The sequence below is a fragment of the Rhipicephalus microplus genome, chromosome 1, assembly GCF_043290135.1.
Source record: "Rhipicephalus microplus isolate Deutch F79 chromosome 1, USDA_Rmic, whole genome shotgun sequence".
NCBI classification, from domain to species: Eukaryota; Metazoa; Arthropoda; class Arachnida; order Ixodida; family Ixodidae; genus Rhipicephalus; species Rhipicephalus microplus.
In genome coordinates this window covers 99,895,458-99,916,705 of record NC_134700.1, presented here as the reverse complement: position 1 = coordinate 99,916,705, position 21,248 = coordinate 99,895,458, and the positions used below count along the sequence as shown (strand labels likewise).

The 21,248-nt window shown below is 42.3% G+C and overlaps 1 protein-coding gene across 1 annotated transcript in view; it reads right to left on the bottom strand.

Annotated features, from left to right (window-relative positions):
* Positions 1–15,953: 15,953 nt before the first annotated feature.
* Positions 15,954–21,248, bottom strand: part of dally (division abnormally delayed protein) — a 119,189-nt gene continuing 113,894 nt past the window's right edge. The window contains exons 7-9 of the mRNA XM_037429644.2: positions 20,023–20,149; positions 18,386–18,521; positions 15,954–16,551 (exon numbers count right to left, since the gene is read on the bottom strand). Coding sequence (XP_037285541.2) covers positions 16,400–16,551; positions 18,386–18,521; positions 20,023–20,149 — 415 coding nt within the window. The 3' untranslated portion in view covers positions 15,954–16,399. The remainder of the gene's footprint in view (positions 16,552–18,385; positions 18,522–20,022; positions 20,150–21,248) is intronic.

Here is a 21,248-nt window from a genome sequence, read left to right as displayed (position 1 = left end):
TGAGTTTTATGCTATGACTAGTCAAATACATTCTTAATAGTGCCATGTCATGACATACCAAGTTTGGTATCGATATTGCTACGGGGTGCCATAAATGAACATTATAGGAAAGAGGACGATGTTTAGGGCGAGCTCGTGGAAACTAGGCTTCATATTGTATGCCTGCCTGTTTACCTAAAGTAAAGGTATTTTTCAGACGCCTTCTCCCCGTAACATTTTGGTGGAGAGTGCGGGTCTTTCCACAGTCAACATCCACGACGATTCTACGCAGCGGACGTTCCTTGGCTGCCTGTGCGATGCCTGATCAAGACGAGAACGAGGATTCTTCAGGGACTACCCCAACCGTGTTTCGTCCAACTACGCAGCAACCAACAGTACCACATCCAACCGCTATACTAACCGCACCGTCGTCCTGACCCAAGCAAGTGACCCAGGCACCTTTTCGGGAAGTGACAGTACTGACGTAGATGAATGGCTTCAGCTGTACGAACAGGTCAACGCTCTGTACAACTGGGATCCGACGCTCATGTTGGGGAATATTATTTTCTACCTTCATGGCACAGCTAAAGTTTGGTTTTCCAACCACGAGGAAGATATCATGAGTTGGGACACCTGTAAACAGAAACTCATCGATCTCTTTGGCAAGCCCATTGGGCATCGTCGTGCTGCGCAGAAAGAACTAGCGTGCCGACTTCAGTCCTACACCGAGTCGTACGTTACATATCTACAACATGTGCTCACCCTCTGCCGGAAGGTTGACGACAAGATGCCGGAATCTGAAAAAGTCGCGCTCATCCTCAAAGGAATCGCCCATGACGTCTTCAATCTCCTCGTGTTTTGGAACTCATCGACTGTAGACGACGTTCTTAATGAATGCCGACGCTTCGAAGACGCGAGAAGTCACCGTATCACTCCACACTTCTCGCGTCTTCCCAATACAGCTGCAACATCTACCTGCGACGATGTTTGCCACCAGCCCCTGCTGCTTCCGACAATATTGTGCGCATCTTGCGCCACGAAATCGAGGCAGCCTCTCTCCTGTCCGACCAAGTCCGGGCACCCGACGACTCTCGCACCACGATTTCTTTGATCAAGAGTGTCGTGCGCCAGGAACTGGCCAACGCCAGACGCTATGCCCCTTAACCAACCTGACTACCGACTGCTAAGTACACCTAATGTGTCGCGCAGACCGAACAATCACCCACGTTACCGGAACTCGGCAGAATGGCGAACTTCCGATGACAGGCCGATCTGCTGCAACTGTGGACGAGTCGGCCATATTTCACGTCATTGCCGCACTTCCTGGGATTGGCAGCCATGGTCGCATTATGCCAACACCCGACACCCACCTGCTGGTTCTCAGATGCCGATATACGTGGAACAAGACGATGCTTCGCCATCCAGGACCACCCAACCGAACCGCTCCCCGTCGCCCTCTGGACGCATGTCCCGCACTACTAACCGACGTCGCTCCCCCTCACCCTCCTACCGCCAGTCCTCGGAAAACTGAAGGGCGCAGCTCCTAGAGGTGAGCCTGCTTCAACGACCCGACCCGAAATTCTTCTACGCACGATACCCAGACACAACAACTTGATTAAAGTAAATGTTGACGGTACTTCTGTGGCAGCACTCATTGACACCGGCGCTCACATATCAGTCGTGAACTCCAGTCTTTGTGCTTAACTCAAGAAAGTGCTCACTCCTGCCCCGATCACTGTTGTCCGAGTAGCCGATGATGCAACACCAGTGGTCATTGGGATGTGTGCCGCCCGCGTCACTGTTGCTCGACGTCATACCACTGTTCTGTTTTACGTACTTGTCCACTGCCCACATGACATAATTTTGGGACTCGATTTTCTGTCGGAGCATTCCGCCCTGATTGACTGTTCTGCTGGTGTTGTTCAGCTCGTCCTACCACACGCTGTTGACCCTCCTGATTCGTCGCCGCCAAAGCTATGCTCCGCCGAATGTTCGCCTATCTTGTCGAGCTGTGACGTATATCGACGTCTCTTTTGATCCACCTGCGGCTGATGGCGATTATGTCATTTCACCTGATCCTACAGTCCTGTGTTCGCTCAATGTTGCGTTCCCTCACACCATCATGAATATGAAGGACAACGTGGCATGTCTCCCTATTGTGAACTTTGGACTTTGCTCTGAAGTGCTGCCACGAGGGATATCCCTTGCAACTCTTGCCCCGGCTGGCGACTACCACATATCTGCCTTAACAGAGGATACACCGTCATCTGCCAGTATTCAATCGGACAGTGCACTAGGCTGCATAACTAAAATGATTGCCTCGGATCTACCGGCCGAGCATGTGTCTGTGCTTCGTGGCCTTCTTGCATCGTATCAAGACGTCTTTGATCTCTACGACCAACCCCTAGGTCAAACGACCGTCGTAAAGCATCGGATCAACACCGGCGATGCAAATCCAGTACACCGGCGACCCTATAAACTCCTCCGCTATTTTAACTATCCTATCCATATTGGTAGTTATTTTGCCTTCTTTGTCCTTTAGTGCATACATCCGATTTTCGCCTATCCCAAGTTTCCTCTTCACTGCTTTGACGCTTCCTCCATTCTTCAGAGCGTGTTCAATTCTCTCCATGTTATACCTTCTTACATCGCATACCCTACGCCTAATAATCAACTTTGAAAGCTCTGCCAGTTCTATTTGTCTGTTGTACTTGAGACTTTCATGATTTGACGCTTCCTAATGACATTCTTCGTTTCCTGGGAAAGCTTATTAGTGTCCTGTCTAAATATCCTGCCGCTAACTTTCACTGCACAGTCCGTAATGATACTCGTCAGATTATCATTCATTGTATCTACGCTAAGGTTGGTTTCCTCACTAACAGCCAAGTACCTGTTCTGAAGCGATACTCTGAATTCCTGTACTTTCCCTCTCAGTGCTAGCTCATTGATTGGCTTCTTGCGTATCAGTTTCTGTCGTTCCTTCTTCAAGTCTAGGCGAATTCGAGACCATACCATCCTGTGGTCACTGCATCGTACCCTGCCAACCATTTCAACATCCTGCACGATGCCTTGGTGTGCACTCATTATAAAGTCTATTTTGTTATTATTTTTGCCATTAGGGCTCCTCCATGTCCACTTGCGGTTTCCTCGTTTTAGGTAGATGGTATTCAAAATCCGTAAATTATTGCGTTCTGCGAATTCTACTAGTAGCCCTCCTCTGGCGTTTCTAGTACCGATGCCACAATCTCCTACTGCCTGGTCTCCAGCCTGTTCCTTCCCTACCTTTGCATTAAAGTCTCCCATCAGTATAGTATACTGTGTTTTTACCTTACTCATTGCCGATTCTACATCTTCATAGAAGCTTTCACTCATACTCATTCATTGGAGAGTTTGCAGGGTCAGGCACTGCGTATCTGCCTAGGACTGCCCCGATGCGCTTCTACTTATGCCACAATTGCCAAAGACCATCCGGTCAGGACATGTATAGCTGTGGATTGCCTCAGAGCACACATTCGACATGCTAGCCGTGTCCCCGACCATTACTTGGCCCTACTACCTTCCGGAAGACCACGTGCTACGTTTTCAGACGTCATAGCCAAGCACCTAAACAGCATTCCATCAGGATATACGCCAGCTGCGAGAACGGCATGCCCTTTGTGGTGCCTCGACCAGCCGCAAGTATTTCTAGAAATTCCAGGAATCAAAAAGAAAAGCAGTCACTCCAGAGTAGCATTGAGGCAAGCAACACTGCTATTATTACATGAGTTGTACTTAGACCGAACGCAGATATACACTGATGGGTCCGTCTCATCCAGCCGCTCATCAAGTGCCGCTGTAATTCCGGCTGCAGAAATGACCATCAAGTGTAAGTTGTCGCATATGACTACATCTACGGCATCAGAACTTGCTGCTATAAGGGCTGCTTTACAATATCTCGTTCAAGAACGTCCAGGAAAATGGGTCATATTCTGTGATTCGAAGGCAGCGCTTCAGAGTTTGCAGTCTGCCATGCGTAGGAGGAGCCATGACCAACTGGTACAAGAAATAAGACATTGCCATCATGAAGCTCTAGCACGAGGGCATGATATTATATATCAATGGCTGCCTGGACATATTGGTATTATCGGAAATGAACTAGCCGATGATGCAGCCCGCTCAGCCCATGAAGAAACCCGTGTAGTCCCGATTCCTCTATCAAGGAATGATGCAGCAAGACAACTTTACCTGCTGGCTCGAGATCTCACACGCACGTTCTAATCGTCTACCAGCTTCCAAAGGTGTCAATTTTATGAACTGGATCCTTCGCTAAAGCTAAAGCTACCATCACAACTTTCCCGCTCCGATGCGACACTGTTATGCCGCCTTTGGTTGGGTGTTGCATTCACAAAGGTGTACTCCTTTCGCATTGGTATGGCAGACACTCCTACATGCGACTACTGCGGAGATGAAGAAACCATCGAACACGTCCTCTGCAGCTGCGCTTGCTACGACACACAGCGATGCCAGCTACGGATGGTTTTGAATCGACTTGACCCCGGACCATTTTGTGTGCGGAAGATACTAGGACCTTGGGCATCTGCCTCAGTTGCGCAGAAAGCAACTAAAGCACTGCTTCTTTACCTTAAGTCAACAAACCTGAGCGACCGCCTGTGAACTGCGTGTGCTCACCGAGTGTGCTCGTGATTGTGTGTACCTTCTCATCTTTGTGCAACCTCTTTTCCCCCCTTTATCGCTTCCCCAGTGCAGGGTAGCAAACCGGATGTGCGTCTGGTTAACCTCCCTGCCTTTCCTTGTATCTTTATCTCTCTCTCTCTCTCTCATAGAAGCTTTCAACTGAAACGTCATCATGGCTGGATGTAGGCGCGTAAGCCTGTACCACCTTCGTCTTGTATCTTTTATTCAGTTTAATTACGATACCTACCACTCTTTCATTAATGCTATAGTATTCCTCTACGTTGCCAGCTATGTTTCTGTGAATTAGGAGCTTCACTCCTAGTTCTCTTCTGTCAGCCAAGCCCCAATAGCAAAGGACGTGCCCATTCTGTAGCACCGTATAGGCCTCATCTGTCCGCCTTACCTTATTGAGCCCAATTAAATCTTATTTAACACCCTCTAGCTCCTCGAATAGTACAGCTAGACTTCCCTCACTAGATAAGGTTCTAGCATCAAGCGTTGCCAAGTTCAGGTTCCAATGGCCGCCTGTCCGGATCCAGAGATTCTTAGCACCCTCTGCTGCATTGCAAATCTGACCGCCACCGTGGTCAACTGCTTCGCAGCTGCTGGGGACTGAGGGCCGTGAGTTTTTTGACGTATGCATGTGAGAGGTAGTGGCCAGATACTGCACCAGAGTGGCCAATCTTTCTCTGGTGAGGGAGTGCGTTCCCGGTGGTGGTTACCGGTGAGGCCGCACGCCAGAACTCTTAATGCAGTTACATCACCACGCGGATTTTTTTTATCCGGTTGGGAGCTGCGCGGCACCGGCATTTGAACCACGGACCTTTTGCATGCGAGGCGGATGCTCTAACCACTCCGCCATCGCTGTACCTCAGATTCGTCATAAACAGCCTCAACATATCGATCTCCATTGAATGAAGCTTACCAGGAATGGCAAGGCTGTGCAGGGGACTCCCCAGGTCGCAGTTTGACATGTCCTTAAAAGAAGAGCACGTGATCTGCGGCGTTTCTATGACAATACGAGCCAGACCGACACCGGCGCTGTCTTCGTCATAGGCTGGAACCAAGAATGCAATTGAAATGTTGGTGCACTGGATATAAAAAAGTTATTGACGCTGCTGATATTTAAGGGCAAAGCTCCTTAGGGTGTGGCTCGTTCTCTTCTTGGTTTGTATGTATTATCTATGCAGCCACCTCTAGTTTATGAATTGCTCATTAGATGGCATTAGTGGATTTTATATAGTTGACGCTTAAAGAAGATAAATGGTGCTGTTATAATAAGAAATTCACAGAATATCCACAGAGTGATTACTGATGAGTAGGGCGATGCATCCGTCCGTCCGTCTGATGCAAGTTATAGTGGGATAGGAGCGGACGGGCGGACAGACGCTCCACTCATAATCGCTCACTTCGTGGATATATACTGTGAATTTTTCTGCAGGACGAAAATGAGCTGGCATACACGGTAATTTCAGTGCATGCAAAATAATGAAATACGTTGTGTACTTCTGAGCTTCTTTCTACGTTCTTCATTCATTTAGGCCGAGTTTCATCGCAGACCCCTCTCCTCCTCATTGGTCGAGTCCAAATGATGTGCCTCTCGCAAATCGCCTTCCTTTAGCCGCCAGCTTGTCGGGATAAAATACGGGAACTGCATGGTACCTAATTCTGATGCAGGAATTTGGTATAACATGACGTGAATAGATGACAAAGCTAAACAGCACTTTCAAACATAATAATCATGACACGCAAGTCATGTATGCTATCATTTACCTCCACCTCATAACATTATGCCGATTTTAAAGTAACATATCAACCTTTTTCATTCGTGCTTCGCATATCGTCGATTCCCACTGTACATGGGATCTGCCAATTTGTTTCAGTGTTTAAATATACAAAACAAAAGCTCACGCTCGGCCACCACATTGTAGATGATTACCTTGAAAGTGTCTACGGTGCAAGCCACCTGAGGGAAGTGATGATTGTGGACAATACAATCTTATTGTTAGCTTTTGGCAAAATTGAAGCCGAGGCTATCGAGACAGTCGAAAGACACCATAATGATGGGAACAATTAATAACAATTGAGAGCATTATTGACTAGACAAGCGAACAATAAAAAGCTAATTACAAACTCGTTTGAAGTAAATATAGAAAAAATTTGGCCAATCATCACAATCGTATCTGTATAAGCATGCCTGTTCAATGAAAGTTTAATTCTGGCAATTTTCTTTGTTACAGACCCTCAAGAGATTATGATTTTCACAGAGCTACCTGCAAAACAATCAAGTGCTGCCACAGCATTTTCTAAGGACCGGTTTCATTCAGTCAATTAGAATGGAATTCATCGCTCATGTACAGCTTTAGGAGCTGTAGGATGAAACAAATAAGTAAAGGACCGAAGCAATGTTTTGTGGATTTAATTCTTTTACTGCCGCGAGATATTCAACTCCAACATACACTGCCGTCATTCACGGTGAAATTTCAAGGAAGCAAAGCATGAACATAGGACAGTGTGCGAATAATTTGACAGAGCATCTAATGGTAAAACAAACAACAATGCTACTAAGGAAAGTAAAAAAAAACATTTCAGAGGACATAAACTGTTCAACGCATCTCAACAACATAGTCAGCATTTTCAACACACAGCAAAGTCCAGGGGTCTCTTCTGGAGTACCTTGATTCATCATCATCAACAGATTCACTTCCCATGGCTCACTGCACACATACCTGAAACCTCATAATCTCACTCAGCACCAGCCAGAAACAAGCAAAGTGGCACTCGCCAAGCCTTTGCCAGCGATAATAGTTATACAGATGCTCGATGACTTTGCTGTTGATTAAAAGGCAATATCATTTGTAATTAGTAATAAACAAATAAATTACAGACAGCTAACAACTCATAGCAAAACCTTCCTTCGTTTCCAGACATGTATACATGAAAAGAAGACATGAACTAAGTGATAAAAAGCCTCAGCATAATTAAAGACATCTTTGCTACAGCAGTAACATCATAGAAGACAATGTTTTGGCTGTCGCAATGACAAACATCCGAGCTGCATATATTGTGCAAATGAAGGAACCAGGTACAAGTTGTTCAGCCAGTCACAAAAGTGCTTGCTATTTTTACATTCAGATTACACAAGTATCCTTATGCAACATATAGTTTCAAATGCAGTACTGCCTTTTTCAACAGGAATAATGCATAAGCTCTTGTCGTATATATCAGTGCTGGCCAAGCATAAATCACAGCCGTGAAATCAAGCTTTTACCTATTAAGATTGCAGTAACAGTAAATATATCGAATTTAACTAATGTTCAATTTATTCCAAATGTAATAAACAGCTATTTGATCTAAATATGGATGTAAGAAGCAACATGGAAGATCACCATGAAGGAAAACCACCAGTACCTGGCTCTCTTGCTAATTATGCAACAACTTGTATAATAAAACAACCAGCTTGGCTCCTGTAGTTCTTGTGGCGAGTATTTCAGCTGGGCAGCAGAAATTTTGGTCATAGTAAGTTCATTCACCACAATACAGAAAATGCTAAATATATTTACATGCAACTTTTCGTCCCTCTTTCAAAGATTATGGCCTGAAGCACAGGTCAGGACTGCAGCTCTATAAACGCATATGTAAATGCTCGTAGGCACAAATATGCATACATAAAATAAACAAAAAAAGCCACAAGAGTGTACCTCGACATCCACTGACAGAGAAAATAAAGAACTAACTAATGAGCATCAGTCTAACTCCTTACTCGTCACCCTTTTTTTTTCACACTCAGACACTGTCACTATAATTATTCAATAGTGTTGAAACGAAAGCGTCCTTTCATTTTCCATCAACTGCATTGACACCTGACCTCTTCCTCAGTGGCTCTTTAGCTTAGCCTAGTCAACAAAGATGCAGTGTTCTGTTGCAGGTATCGATTTATTAATGGCACGAGATAACAGACATCCACAGGAGTCACTGTTTGAGTGAAACTCGAGCTTGCAGGTTCGCTAATAATGCCGCATGATACTTCAGTGGAAGCACTATGTAAAAAGGTTTTGCAATACCTGAAATTGTACATAATTCATTAGAGAATATTGAATACAAACTTTTTTCTGTCATCTTGACTACATAATTTACAGTCGTTGCTTCCCTCATACGAGTTGCATCCCTCATAGGCTAGCACACTATCTTTGTCACGTATGCATGATTGCCATAGCTTGCAGACTTTGGCACCAAACGAACTATCCCATTTTTGCACAACCTAGTACACATAAGTTTAAGTGATGGCCTCGTTGTTGCAGCCCATTGAGTGTTTGCGAAATTGCAGGAATCAAGAACAATAAAAGATGCAGATATTGCATTATATGCGTCTTCTCTGTCATCCTTATTCATTTCATTGAGATACGCCAACTTTGATACAAATTTTGTGCAAATTGTGTCACCAGGCATGCTGACATGTGGGCAAGTTGGTATGTTTTACAAAGACATTACATAGAACATGTCACCAGCACATGAAAATGTACCCAGATGAATGAATAAATGTTGAGACATGAACCTTGCTTTACTACAGAATAGCTTTTTGTGAAAGCAGTATTTTCATTCGTAACAGTGTGATTGTCATGGTGCTCACAAAAGATGACGGTAGTATAATCGCCACTTCAATGAAAGCAGGTACCTAATAATTACATACCTCACTGCAACCATTCATAATGAAACAAGTTGTCTAACCTATCCCAAAAACTCACGGAAGTTAAGCCATCATAAATTCTACAAATGATGAATTCGTAAAAGTATGTGCGAGTCCACTACCATGAAATTCTGCCTTTAAAACTTAAAGCTCACTTCCAGGCTAACCTAACCTCATGGCACTTTGAATAAGAGCACAAGTGCGAAGGCACTGTATCGACCTACAGTTACTGCAGCTTTGGGTGCTGCATGATAACAATAAGCATAATTTACCAAGCATTGCCTGTGTAGTTTGGAAGTGTAGTACTGTCTCAGTACTATCCCTCCTTTCACTACCACATGTCTCCTACCAAGCCCAACCTTCAAGACAGCTCAGTATAAATAAAAAAGCGATGCAAACTATGGCAAAATATATAAATGCTTTTAATCAGCGATGTTTACCCTGGCAAACCAAAGTCAATCATTCAAGCCACAAACTCTACAGCAGTTGATACTTGTATGGTCAAAACATGGTATGCAAGATTTGCAGCTCTATGCATTTCATTCAGTGGTTGATGATGATCGAGCTTACGTGAATATTTTTTAGTAGGCTCCTTTCACTTCACATACAAGATTCTGTGCAGAATTCTAATGATCGACTCGCACAATGGAAAAAATTACATGACTTAGATGTAGCACTGTCTCCACAGGTTGTTTGCAGCTACGTGCTCAATGACAATTTTTGTGAAAACTGTTTCAATAGCATTTTCAGCAAAGGAAGTGGCATACTTCTGCGAAATCAAAAGTTCACGGGCTAATACTGTATATCTACATCATTCCTCACCCAGAAATATGCATTTCCTACCAGGAGTGTGAATTTTGAGTCTCGAAATTAAAAGCAAAAAACTGATTCAGAGCAAGCACCTATCGAAACAAACTGCATGGCACTACATAATGAAAAGAAAGCAGTTATTATTAGAAGCATGGTGTAGTTATTAACACGAATTAGCATCACAATAAAATATGCGGAATCTCTACACATCCTAGCAGGCACCGTGAACTGTATGTCCTACAAGTAGTTTCACTCTAAAACATCCATAAATATCAAATAACAGTTTTTCTCGGCAACTTCTGATGCACGCACGACAGCCTTTTTTATGTACCTCTCACTGTGCATACCATCCATTCTTGATATCTCACTGTATTATTACTTGTGAAGCGTAAATGCTTTGGTTATCCAACTCGTGACACAACAAACTTGAGGAGTGCCCACAAATGAGGAGTCACATTTGAGTCAACTAAATAATGAATATTTTTACCAATGTACTCAATGCACCTTTTATTTGAAGCTTACTTTTATGACCCAAAAAACTGTTACTAATGTTTGTAAGTGTCATTCTAGTAGGACCTGTAGCCAGCAGATTCTGTAATACAGTCTTAAGCAGTTCATTAATTATTAAATTCGATACATGCATTGAAAGATGCCAGTAGCTATACAGCCTCGGTATCTTCATGTCAGTGTCAATATTCACAGAGGGAAATAATCTTCAAACTTTCAGTGCAATATGAATATTATAATTTTCAGTATTAGGAGAAGCAACTCAAGATACAAACATTAGACCTCAAGAAGCATGGTGCATAAGAAGCATTAAATATGCTTCAGTTACTGCAAGAGAATTGGTTTCAGCAATTGTATCAAGTTTAATGCATCTTTAACGTAAAAGCATGTGTTCTTTTCAGTCATGTGCAGAATTTACAAAGAAAATAAAAGCTTCACGTGGTCATAACGGTATCTATATATGCAGTGCTGTAGAAACAGTGGTTCGACAAACCTTCGAGTGGTGACAGCAGCAGATAGAAAACAGCATTCAATTCTAAACTGAAGTATATTGCCTTGCACAAAATTCATTCAATACAGCCGCAGATGGCGCTTTTGGTTTTACTATGCTGTGGTGCGGTGGGAAGTTTGTTACATCACCATTCATAAAACAATTTTATAGCTCTCATCATTTACAACCACGAGATGCGAGAGAATTCAACATCTAGAAAACAAGATAAATAACATCTGGAAATACGAACAGTAACCATGATTCCTGCCAACAGTTACAAACATAAACAATTATTTTTAGAAATGCCACTTATAGAATGCTGGCTATAGCATACAGATAGAATCACACTTGTCTAGAGCACCCAGCCGGACGCTCCAGCTGCCGTTTTCTCCAGAAATATCTAAAGACAGAGGCCATAATGATACCAAGCATGGTCATATTGGGTGCTAAACCGTTCTGTTATAATTTAAGCATGAAAACAAGCTCATAGCTGACGTGAAGTAGAAGCCGCAGTCAACAACAATGTTGACGGCTACGCATTCTGCTGCTCTAGACAAATGTTATTCTATCTGTGCATGTCTGTACGGTGTGAATAACACTACAAGCAGCAATAACCCTGTTACAAGATGGGTTTATGTTTGCAGGTTCCTATCTACATAAAAACCATATGCTTAAAGCCCACATGAACTGTCTGTGAGTTTATGTAGACATGCTTTCGTATACAATCCAAGAAAACGTTTTCGATTGCCGTTTTTATAAACCCAAATCACCAAAACGAGTGACACACTGAGCGAAACACTGCAACCTCTGTAATGTACCAGCTGCAACAAGGCCTCCACGCAGACTCACAATAAGCTGCTCTACTGTACTTCATGATATGACTAAGCAATTTGAAAAGTATAGTTGAACACACTAAATTAAGTTATCCTTGCAGCTACGACTAAAAGTGGGGCCCACTTTGCAGGAGCAACCCTTAAAGCCATGAAAGGAAGACGACTTTTCATCGAGCAACTCGCATTCACAGTGCTGCCCTTCTGCAATATAAATGCATGTAAATCTCTTTAGAGACAGATTTCTGCATTGAAATAATTCCTAAAAATGTTCATGAAGGTATCTCTTGTTTACCTCTCTTGTATTGACCAAAGCTAGAATATTCTTTTTATCTTCTGTAATAAATATGTGTGGTATATTACCACATCCACAAAGTAACGTATGCAAATGCCAAGTAATTCTGTTTTGTGTGGCACTCAACAAATCGATTTTTTTAATTAACTGTACATTATTCAGTGTTCATGTTTCTTCTGGGTAAAGGATAATTAAAGTTTAGTGAATTCAATGAAAATGGTTACACAGTGTTAACCGAATGTTCTTACGATTGGCTTGGATGTGTCAAGCTAGTTTCAATACACGACTAGTGCACAGTTTCAAGCTTTGATGTCTCAGCAGCACCACTATAGCTGAAATTTCATACCAGAGTGGCCCACACTCTATCTATCATTGTGAAGTTAGCACCTGCATAATGAGAAGGATGCATGCTTGTATATATACACTGCCTCATTTTGCTTGACTGGCTGAAATGAATCAGTGGTTAAAAGAAGGCAGTGTCAGACATAGTTTATAGAGCATAAAATAATAAGTTAATCATCTTGTTGATGTCTCTGAACAGTAAAAGTTGAGCATAGCCTTTTAATGTCATAGCTCCTCTTCTGGGTTAAATTTTTCTCCACTGAGCAATTCCTTTTTTTTTTGCATACAGCATATATGCCTGCAGTGCCTCTTTACAAGATGTCATAAAAAAAATTCTAAAAATACTTCACCAAATATATCTGAATGTAGCACGTACATGCACACTAGAGGATATACAAAGAACAATGATTAAACACATACCACAGACGAATCACTGAATTCAGAATCCATGCTGAAAATTTATGAATTACTTATGCTATTACCAGCCAAATTTCTAGCACATGTGACTAAGATATCTCAAGCGGCAATAAGCACAACAGCTGCATAGTTCTATACATCACCATTAACACCACCAGTATTTTTTGCTCACAATGACCCAATTCAGGACCTATAATTCAAAGGTTCCCTTTAACAGGTGAAACATTTTTGCATAAAAGATCGATATACTTTTTCTTGTGTGATGAAACCAACAGAAGGTGAATTCATCTTTTCATATTTTCAGGTCAGTCCATTGGTACCACCAAACTTGTAGGAAGAAACAAAATGCTTCCTACATTTTGACACAGTTTTCATGTAGAACATACTTCTTACAAGACTATATGGAACAATTCAGTTCTAAACAAGCAACTGGCCATAACAATTTCTCCACAAATCCACACAGTCTACTTGAACCAGTGAAGTGCAGTGGTGTCAATGTCACAAGTATAGGTGCTCCATCTGTATAGCAGATGTTCACTTTGCCAGATATAACAGCAGTTTAGTTCATTTTTCACTCAGAGTAATTAGATGGGCAATTCATTAAAACAGTCTATTTGCTACAGATTAGCTTGTTACACAATTTCTTCTCCATTGAGTGAACAAAGCTGCCTTGGAAATCAAAAACACTAGCATGAGTATCTTAACCCAAGTCTTCTAAAGCTCCTCCCAGTTTTCAATGGAGATTTGCATAACTCCACAGATGAAACTGTTGTTTACCTTTACCTTTCTGCTAACAGCTTTTATGATGTGCCTTGCTTATGCATTAACAAGGCATCATAATTACTCGCATCTAATGCTTCTTCTCCTGTTGAAAGAAAAGGTCCACGGCAAATTTTGGCGAAAATTGCTGCATAGATATTGCTTGCATAATGAAGTTTAGCCAGATATTCAATAGAGAAAGGGCATCGGTTTTCACGTTACCTTGGCGCCACCTTTAAATGCATGACAAGTTATTCCTTTGCGTTGCTTTTCTTGTTCCAATAAAAAAACTCACCAATTCAGCTGTATTTGCACAAATGCCATGCAACAATGCATCGGAAAAATTTTTGATTGATAGCCTGGGCCATAACTAAGCATTCTGAAAGAGCAGTGTACTTTCCTGCAAATAACAACATCATCATGTCACATATATGTCTGAATAGGAATGTGTACACACAAGTACGTAATAGTGTGGAACACAACTACTGAAATGTCTCCTTTGCAGATAGAAAGCTCAGACATGTCAGCCTGCTCTCGAATGGAAGAACAACCAAGGTACTCCTACCCTATATATTAACACACTACTGACTGCCCCAATAACAGCTCTACTTCACATGGTGATTACTGAGCCCTGAATGCAGGCCAAGATATCCGCCAGTAGTTGCCTATAATCGTTATCTCTGAAGACCAGCCACCATATCAACCCTATCTCCTAAGCAAAGTTCATGGTTGATGTGTCAATAGTCACAAATTAATTTGTTTGTATGCCTTGCGTATCATGCAAGAAGGAGACAAGCGCCTCAACCAGTTGATTCAAACCTGCGTACGTTTGAATTCTGCTACTGCGGCATAGATTTCAGCCAGCTGTCGGGAATGAAAGCACATACAGTGGCCCATGCGCTCTGGTCCTTAATTGATAAATCTCAGGTACAAACAACTGCAAGAAGACTTTCAGGGACTGTTTTCCTGTATGAGAGAGATGGCCAGTTTATTCACTTTGCCAAATTTAGCTGAAGAAGAGATTTTGCAGCGGGAGCTGAAGAAATGCTGGAGGTCAACTGTTCTAAATGTTGAGCATCAAGAGCCACAATCATAAAAACAAGGGAATCCTGACACATAGCCAAGTTTGAGGACTGAGGGAAAACTTGTAGATATATCAAATGCAGTACATTATCAAGGTACTTAAAAGCCCGTGGCAAATTTTTATAGACAGGACAAATTCTCGCTTTGAGTGCAAAATGTTCGTCCCAAAATTGCTTACTGCAAGTGATATCGACTGGAAAGTATGTGCTGAAAGCATACCCCACGACCATGGGAAATGAAAAGCTCATAACAGGAAGTAACAAAAGATACTGAGTCATGAAAAGATACCGAAGTTCATTGACACAACCACATACACAGAAATTGATCGTCTCGTGCATACATAGTGAATAAGTGGTGATATTTCAAAACTGTGAGAAACTTAAGGAAGTTGACCAATGCAAAGCCAACATGCCGCGTATAATTAAACAAACGACCAATCTTTGTGCTGCTCATGCAGCGGACAAGCGAAGTTTTCAAGCATCCTGAAAAAGCTGATGCTTACAAATACAGCAGAGTGAAACAAGTGAGACAAATGAGTAAAGAAACCAGGAAACAGTCCAGAAGTCTAACCCTTCGAATCGAGTGGGTCCGAGGATGTTTTAACTGCACACACCCAACAAAATACCTCAGGCAGCTAAGTCACACTCATGTACCAGCCAAGACGAAGCTGCTGACTATGGCACAAAGATGGCACATCATCTACAGACACACTGATGTCCAAAAAACAACTGTTCTTTGTCGAACAAACTGTGTGTGGCCACTGTGGAAGCACAGCGACACAATTATTTTTCCACAATATAACCAAGCATTGCATTTGAGCACATACAGCAACTCTAGCAGCTTACACAAAACATTTGATTGATCATATTCTACTGGTAAGATGAGAAATAAAAAAAACTTCACACTCGAAGAAGTTACAGTCACAGGCCCCTTAGGGGAGCGTTCCATTGCATTAGAATGGCCATTTGCAGCCAAGGACCTTGAGTTAGACAAAGTAAGGCCACAGGAGGAGATAGAGCAACAACACCTGCAGGAAATGACTACTTGAAGGTGCTGCTGCAGTGATGTGACACAAGTCCGCACATCACTTGAGGGCCTCACCACGATGACACACATTTAAGCCGGGAGCGGGAGAGTTGAGATGGCATGATCAGGTGATTGGTTTCATTCACTTGGCACCCGCACGGAAGAAAAAAAAAGGGCAGTGAGCGACACTGTTTCCAAAAGTCACACAGCCACAAGAAGGAAGACTCGAGGCACCGTGTTGTCCCAAGAGCTGCCGGGCCTCACAGACAGCTGGGAGGTCTCTGGCCAGACAAGGCGCAGTGGGAAAATGCTGCCGGCTGGAACACCACAGTCCGCGTAAACTTTGTCCACGTATGCGCGCACCCCTTCAATGCTATCTTTCCAACGCATGATTTTTCATGCCTAGTTCTATCACAATGCCACAACGAAGGTGCCGGGGCTTCCTCGGCACGAAGGCCGTCCTAAGCTCTGTGAGTGGTGTGGAGAGACAGGCTATTCACTCAGGTTGCGAAGGTTGATAACAGGGAGCACACCACAGCTACGATGAGTGCTGCCGCTGCCACGTGTGGTGTCGCTGATCCAGCTGTCCTTGGACGAGGTGTGGTGGAAGTTGTGACGTGGGTCGTTGGCGTCGGTGGGTCCTTGTCAGGTCCTGCACGGGACATATCACAAAAATTAGAGAGGTATCTCGTCTTACACCTTCTCAGAACATTCACAAAGCTAAATTGTTAAAAATAACACTCAGTATTGAGTTCAGTACTTGTTATTCATTTTCAGATTTGCAAGCAGCTGACCGCAAATGCGTTGTAAAAATAACCTTTACTCAGAACAAATTCACATCTGGCACTACATCCACAATAGCTATATTTGAGTGCCAACTTCTGAGAGCAAGGGCTCGGCTGCTGACCCAAAAAATGTGGGTTCATTCCAAGCCGCAGCAGTCGCAATTCAATGGAGGCTTCTGCGGTATTAGAGGCCCAAGTAGTGGTATCAATGCTAATAATATCAATAATATCAATGCTGTGTGACATCAATGCTAATAAATATTGCCAGGTAGTCAAAATTATGAGATAGTCTTCAACTTTTTTCGCGTGATACCTCAGAAGTCTGGAATGCCGCAAATGGAATTGCCTAAAAAAATTGGTAAATATTGCAATCACTTTCCAAAGTTTAACCTAGCATCAAGAAATGGCCAGAGCATTTAACATTCTAAAAATGCACTCCATGCAACGGCGAATCTAGAGGGGGGTGATAGGGGCGATCCCCCCCTCCTAAAATCCATGTCAGAAGCACGGCCCCTCACTTTAGTGCTTGAAGTCCACCTCCTGTCACCAATTAGGACTAGTGAGTGAAACCACAGTGAGCCCACATTAACAGAATTCATGTCATGAAGGGGTTTTCCTATCAAAAACAAAATAAATATTGACCACGCCCCCCTCTCTGGTGCTACTTCAGGCGACCCCCCCCCCCCCCCCTAAAGTGAGTGGCTGGATCCAACTCTGATGCCATGTGCCTTTTTAGACTTCGATAAACATGGTTGTGCAGCTGTTAAAATGCATATACAAAGTTTCTGAAAAAACAGTACACTTGAACAAATTTGTAAAGCTTGATAGAAGTTTCTGATACACCTTGATGGAAGACCCTGCAATGAGTATTCAGTTTACTCTGTTTGCAAAAAAATGCCTGTTTATACTTGGAGCATCTTAAAACAAACGCATAATGCCAGATTTTTTGCCTTTTCAGAATTACTGGTAAGAGAGTTCATGTGGTGTTAAAAGTTGCTAGAGCAAAACTCTCTGCAAAACTACAGAGAAGGTGCAAAGTGCACTTCCAGCAGTGAAAGTTGTATGCAGTGGTAGATAAAACACCTCTTATTACTATTTAGGTGCTTATCAGGAGAGCAATATATATTTGCACTTGTGTTGATTGGCAGCTCATTGATGCATGTTTGAGAAGTACCGTCACCAGAAAATTATCTCTAAAAATTTTAAAAGAGGTGATACGCCAGTAAAACCTGTTTAACAGAGTGATAAGCCAGTAAAACCTGTTCTTGGCCTAGTGTGTTCGACACACTTAAAATGAAAGAACTGTGTGAACCTCTTCACTATTTATTAAGTGGCTTCACCCATGAATAAAATGGGGCGAATTTGCACTTGTCCCTATACCTTCCTTGTGTGAATGTGTTTCTTTTTTTGCGCAACCTTTTCATTTTAAGCATGTCGATAAGTCACTGCCGACTTGACAGAGCTGCACCCACTCGGTACCTGTGCGAGTGGCTCTTAATATTGTGATCACATTATGGCAATTAACTGCCTTGAATACGTCCTTCCAAAACACATGTTTCAGTCATGTATATAAATCCGCCATCTCAAATCGTCCATGCAACAACATTCGTACAAAGTAAAATACTTAGAATCACACGTGTCCAAACAATAATCTGACAAGCAGAGTGACAATTTAGGTGACAACGACAAACATGCACGTACCCTCACCACTGCCAGAGCCACTGTCGAAGTCCTCATCATCTGAAGTGTCCTCGCCTCCCCAGGCACCACTGCCGCTGCCTTCCATGACATAGGAGTCCGATTCTGGCATCATTGATACCTTGTGGCTGAGAATTTCCTGCACAGATCGTAACAAGGTATGACATCCACAGCTAATCATTTCCTAGAGCAATTTAGCTAAGCTGAGTGGAATCCACTCAATACTCTTGTTAATGGGTGCATTTTCAAGAAAAAACCAGACAAGAGTTGTCGGACTAACAGAGCAGCAGGGGAGGCACAATAAATCTATTCTTAGTTGCGTTCCAGAGAATGAAATTCTGTTCTTTTTCTCTAAGTTTCACTGTTGTGTCCGATACAACAGTGTGTCTAATATATGTACAAAAAGGCGCACTTGCATGACCAATTGGTCAACATTTATTTTTAAGTATTTATTTCAGCATTTAAGCATTAATTTAAGTATTTTCAAGTATGTGAAAAAAAATTTAGCCTTGTTTGTAGCAATGAAGTGATTGTGGCTTCAAATGTCAGCTGTTTAAATTGTGCAGCAGCAGCAGGGGTTGTGGTAGAAGTAAAGGCCACTATTGTTGCTCACACTGCATATCTTGCTGTTCTAGTTGATTTCGCTTTAAAAAATGCATTAAGGCCATGCAGCATTGTCTCCTGCTGGCGCCATTCATTCGTACTACTTCTAGGGACTGTAGTGAAAGCGGAGCGGGTTGAGGTGTGGGCGATGGCTGGCACAGTTGGTACGCACATTTCCAGTGGTTTTAAACATCAGCTCTTATAGTTCACAGCACAGCCCCTAGACACAGCATTTTGTTAAAAACCTACTAAATTCACTATTTTTGACCAGTTTCTGTCTAAAAACAAAGATGTTGCTACAGGAACAGTAAGTAATTATTTATATTTGATTTCTAGATATGCAGGATTCCATTAAACAGAATTGTGCTTATAAAGGTAATTAAAATAAAGATTTTGAAATGCAAAATGGTCATAAGAATTGTTTTCAAGAAGGTTGAATAATGTATGAACAACAATTGATAGAGTATAATGCAACAAGGTGCAATTAATATTCCAGAAGAACTACTATGAATAATGATGAGTTATTTGTCAACAGCACACGACTAGAATTAGTAAGAGCTTCTTTCTTGGACTCTAATTCTAGTTAAGTAACGTAAACTTGCATATTAGATGTTCAGGTTTTACATTCTTCATTACCAGAGTTGCATAGAGTTTTTTTTTTATTCTCTTGCATGACAGAGGACAAAACAAACCACACGATCAGACCTCTGATTAGAACAGAAGACCAAGCTTCAGGTAACTTGCAGTGTTTCAGCATACGCTACCATGGTAGTTCAATACTCATCAATACTTACTTTAATACTTTAGTTCAATACTCACCTCACATAAGAATTCACATGGCATCTTCATAGGAAATGAAACGTTTTCACTGCAGTTATATTACATGAAAAGGCCTAATTAGGCTATCACTCTTTTTCACAAGATTGCAGGCAAATAAAATTGTGATTACTGCCCAGCAAAAGTCTGTTCTATAACCTTTGGCAGCTTTAGAAGTGCGAGACTATGTTTGTGAATCAGAAGATGCAGCAGTTTCTTACAGTTGTCATTTCTTTGAGGCGACGGGCATGTGTTTCAAGCCAGGAATCCCATGTTGACACTTGATGGCTTGCTTCGGGGTTCTCGTGCTGTACAGCAGTGCCAGGGGCTGCCACAGGCTTGACGTATCTGTACATATATAAATCACCAGACAGCAATGAGACACACTCCCGCAGTCTTATATTAGAGATCACTAGGTAATACATGAGAAAAAGTGATGAAATTGCCTGGGACAATCCACTGGTAACTTCATGCAGCCTTTCTCTTCCTATGTGCCCCTACAGTAGGAACCCACGTAACCTAAAGTTTTGGTGACGCAGTGAGGAATCATGAGGCCGCACAAAATGCTTGCCCTCCACTGCTGGTGATCTTCCTGAATGTCATTGCCGTGACAGCAAATGCTAGCACTGACGAGCCATGCCTTTGTACATTTGCCAGTGCACATAAAACCCAGTGCTATGTATATAAGGCTTACGCATTTCACATCATGTGAAAGAAGCACTAGCATCTAGCATGATTACCACAACATTGTAAGTTGCATTATTTTGTGCGTTTACGGCCTCTTCAGAAAAATCTGCCACTGAAATGTAGTTACCATCCTTTCATTGCGAGTTGCAGTCCATATTTGCTGCTGATTGGTGCCCTGCTTCGATGGCAGCACTCACATAAGCTGGTCGCAGCATGTCAATAAATCCACTACACATGCTTTCTGCTAAAAAACACGCACTCACGGTCTGCCATACAGGCAACACTGTATGTTCCATGTTTACTAACATACAAGAATAGGCAGTACTTGAAGGATAGGTATCAACCGTTCACATGATCGAGTTCTCCCATATTTCTAAGATCCTGCATGAATAAAACAAGCAATAGCCCAGCCCCATGATACTATTAGTACATTATAGATGAAAGCTTCCCCCATATACTTGATACAAACACTTCCTGTAAGCGACATATGGCAGTTAAAACTATAAATTTTTTCCCTTGTTAACCTTATCACTGCTATGCAATTTGGGCAAAAGTGTGACTCTTACTATTTGTGACTTATCTTGTGTTTAAAATAGGATATACTCAAACCTCAATATAAAAAGGTCATCATCTACACAACCACAATCTCTTTGTATCTGGAAATCTGCTGTGGACATATATATTCATACCATTTTAAATCCATAATGAAAGCATTTTTCACTTGATTTGTTAGAACTGAGAAGAGGTTCCATTGTTCGCA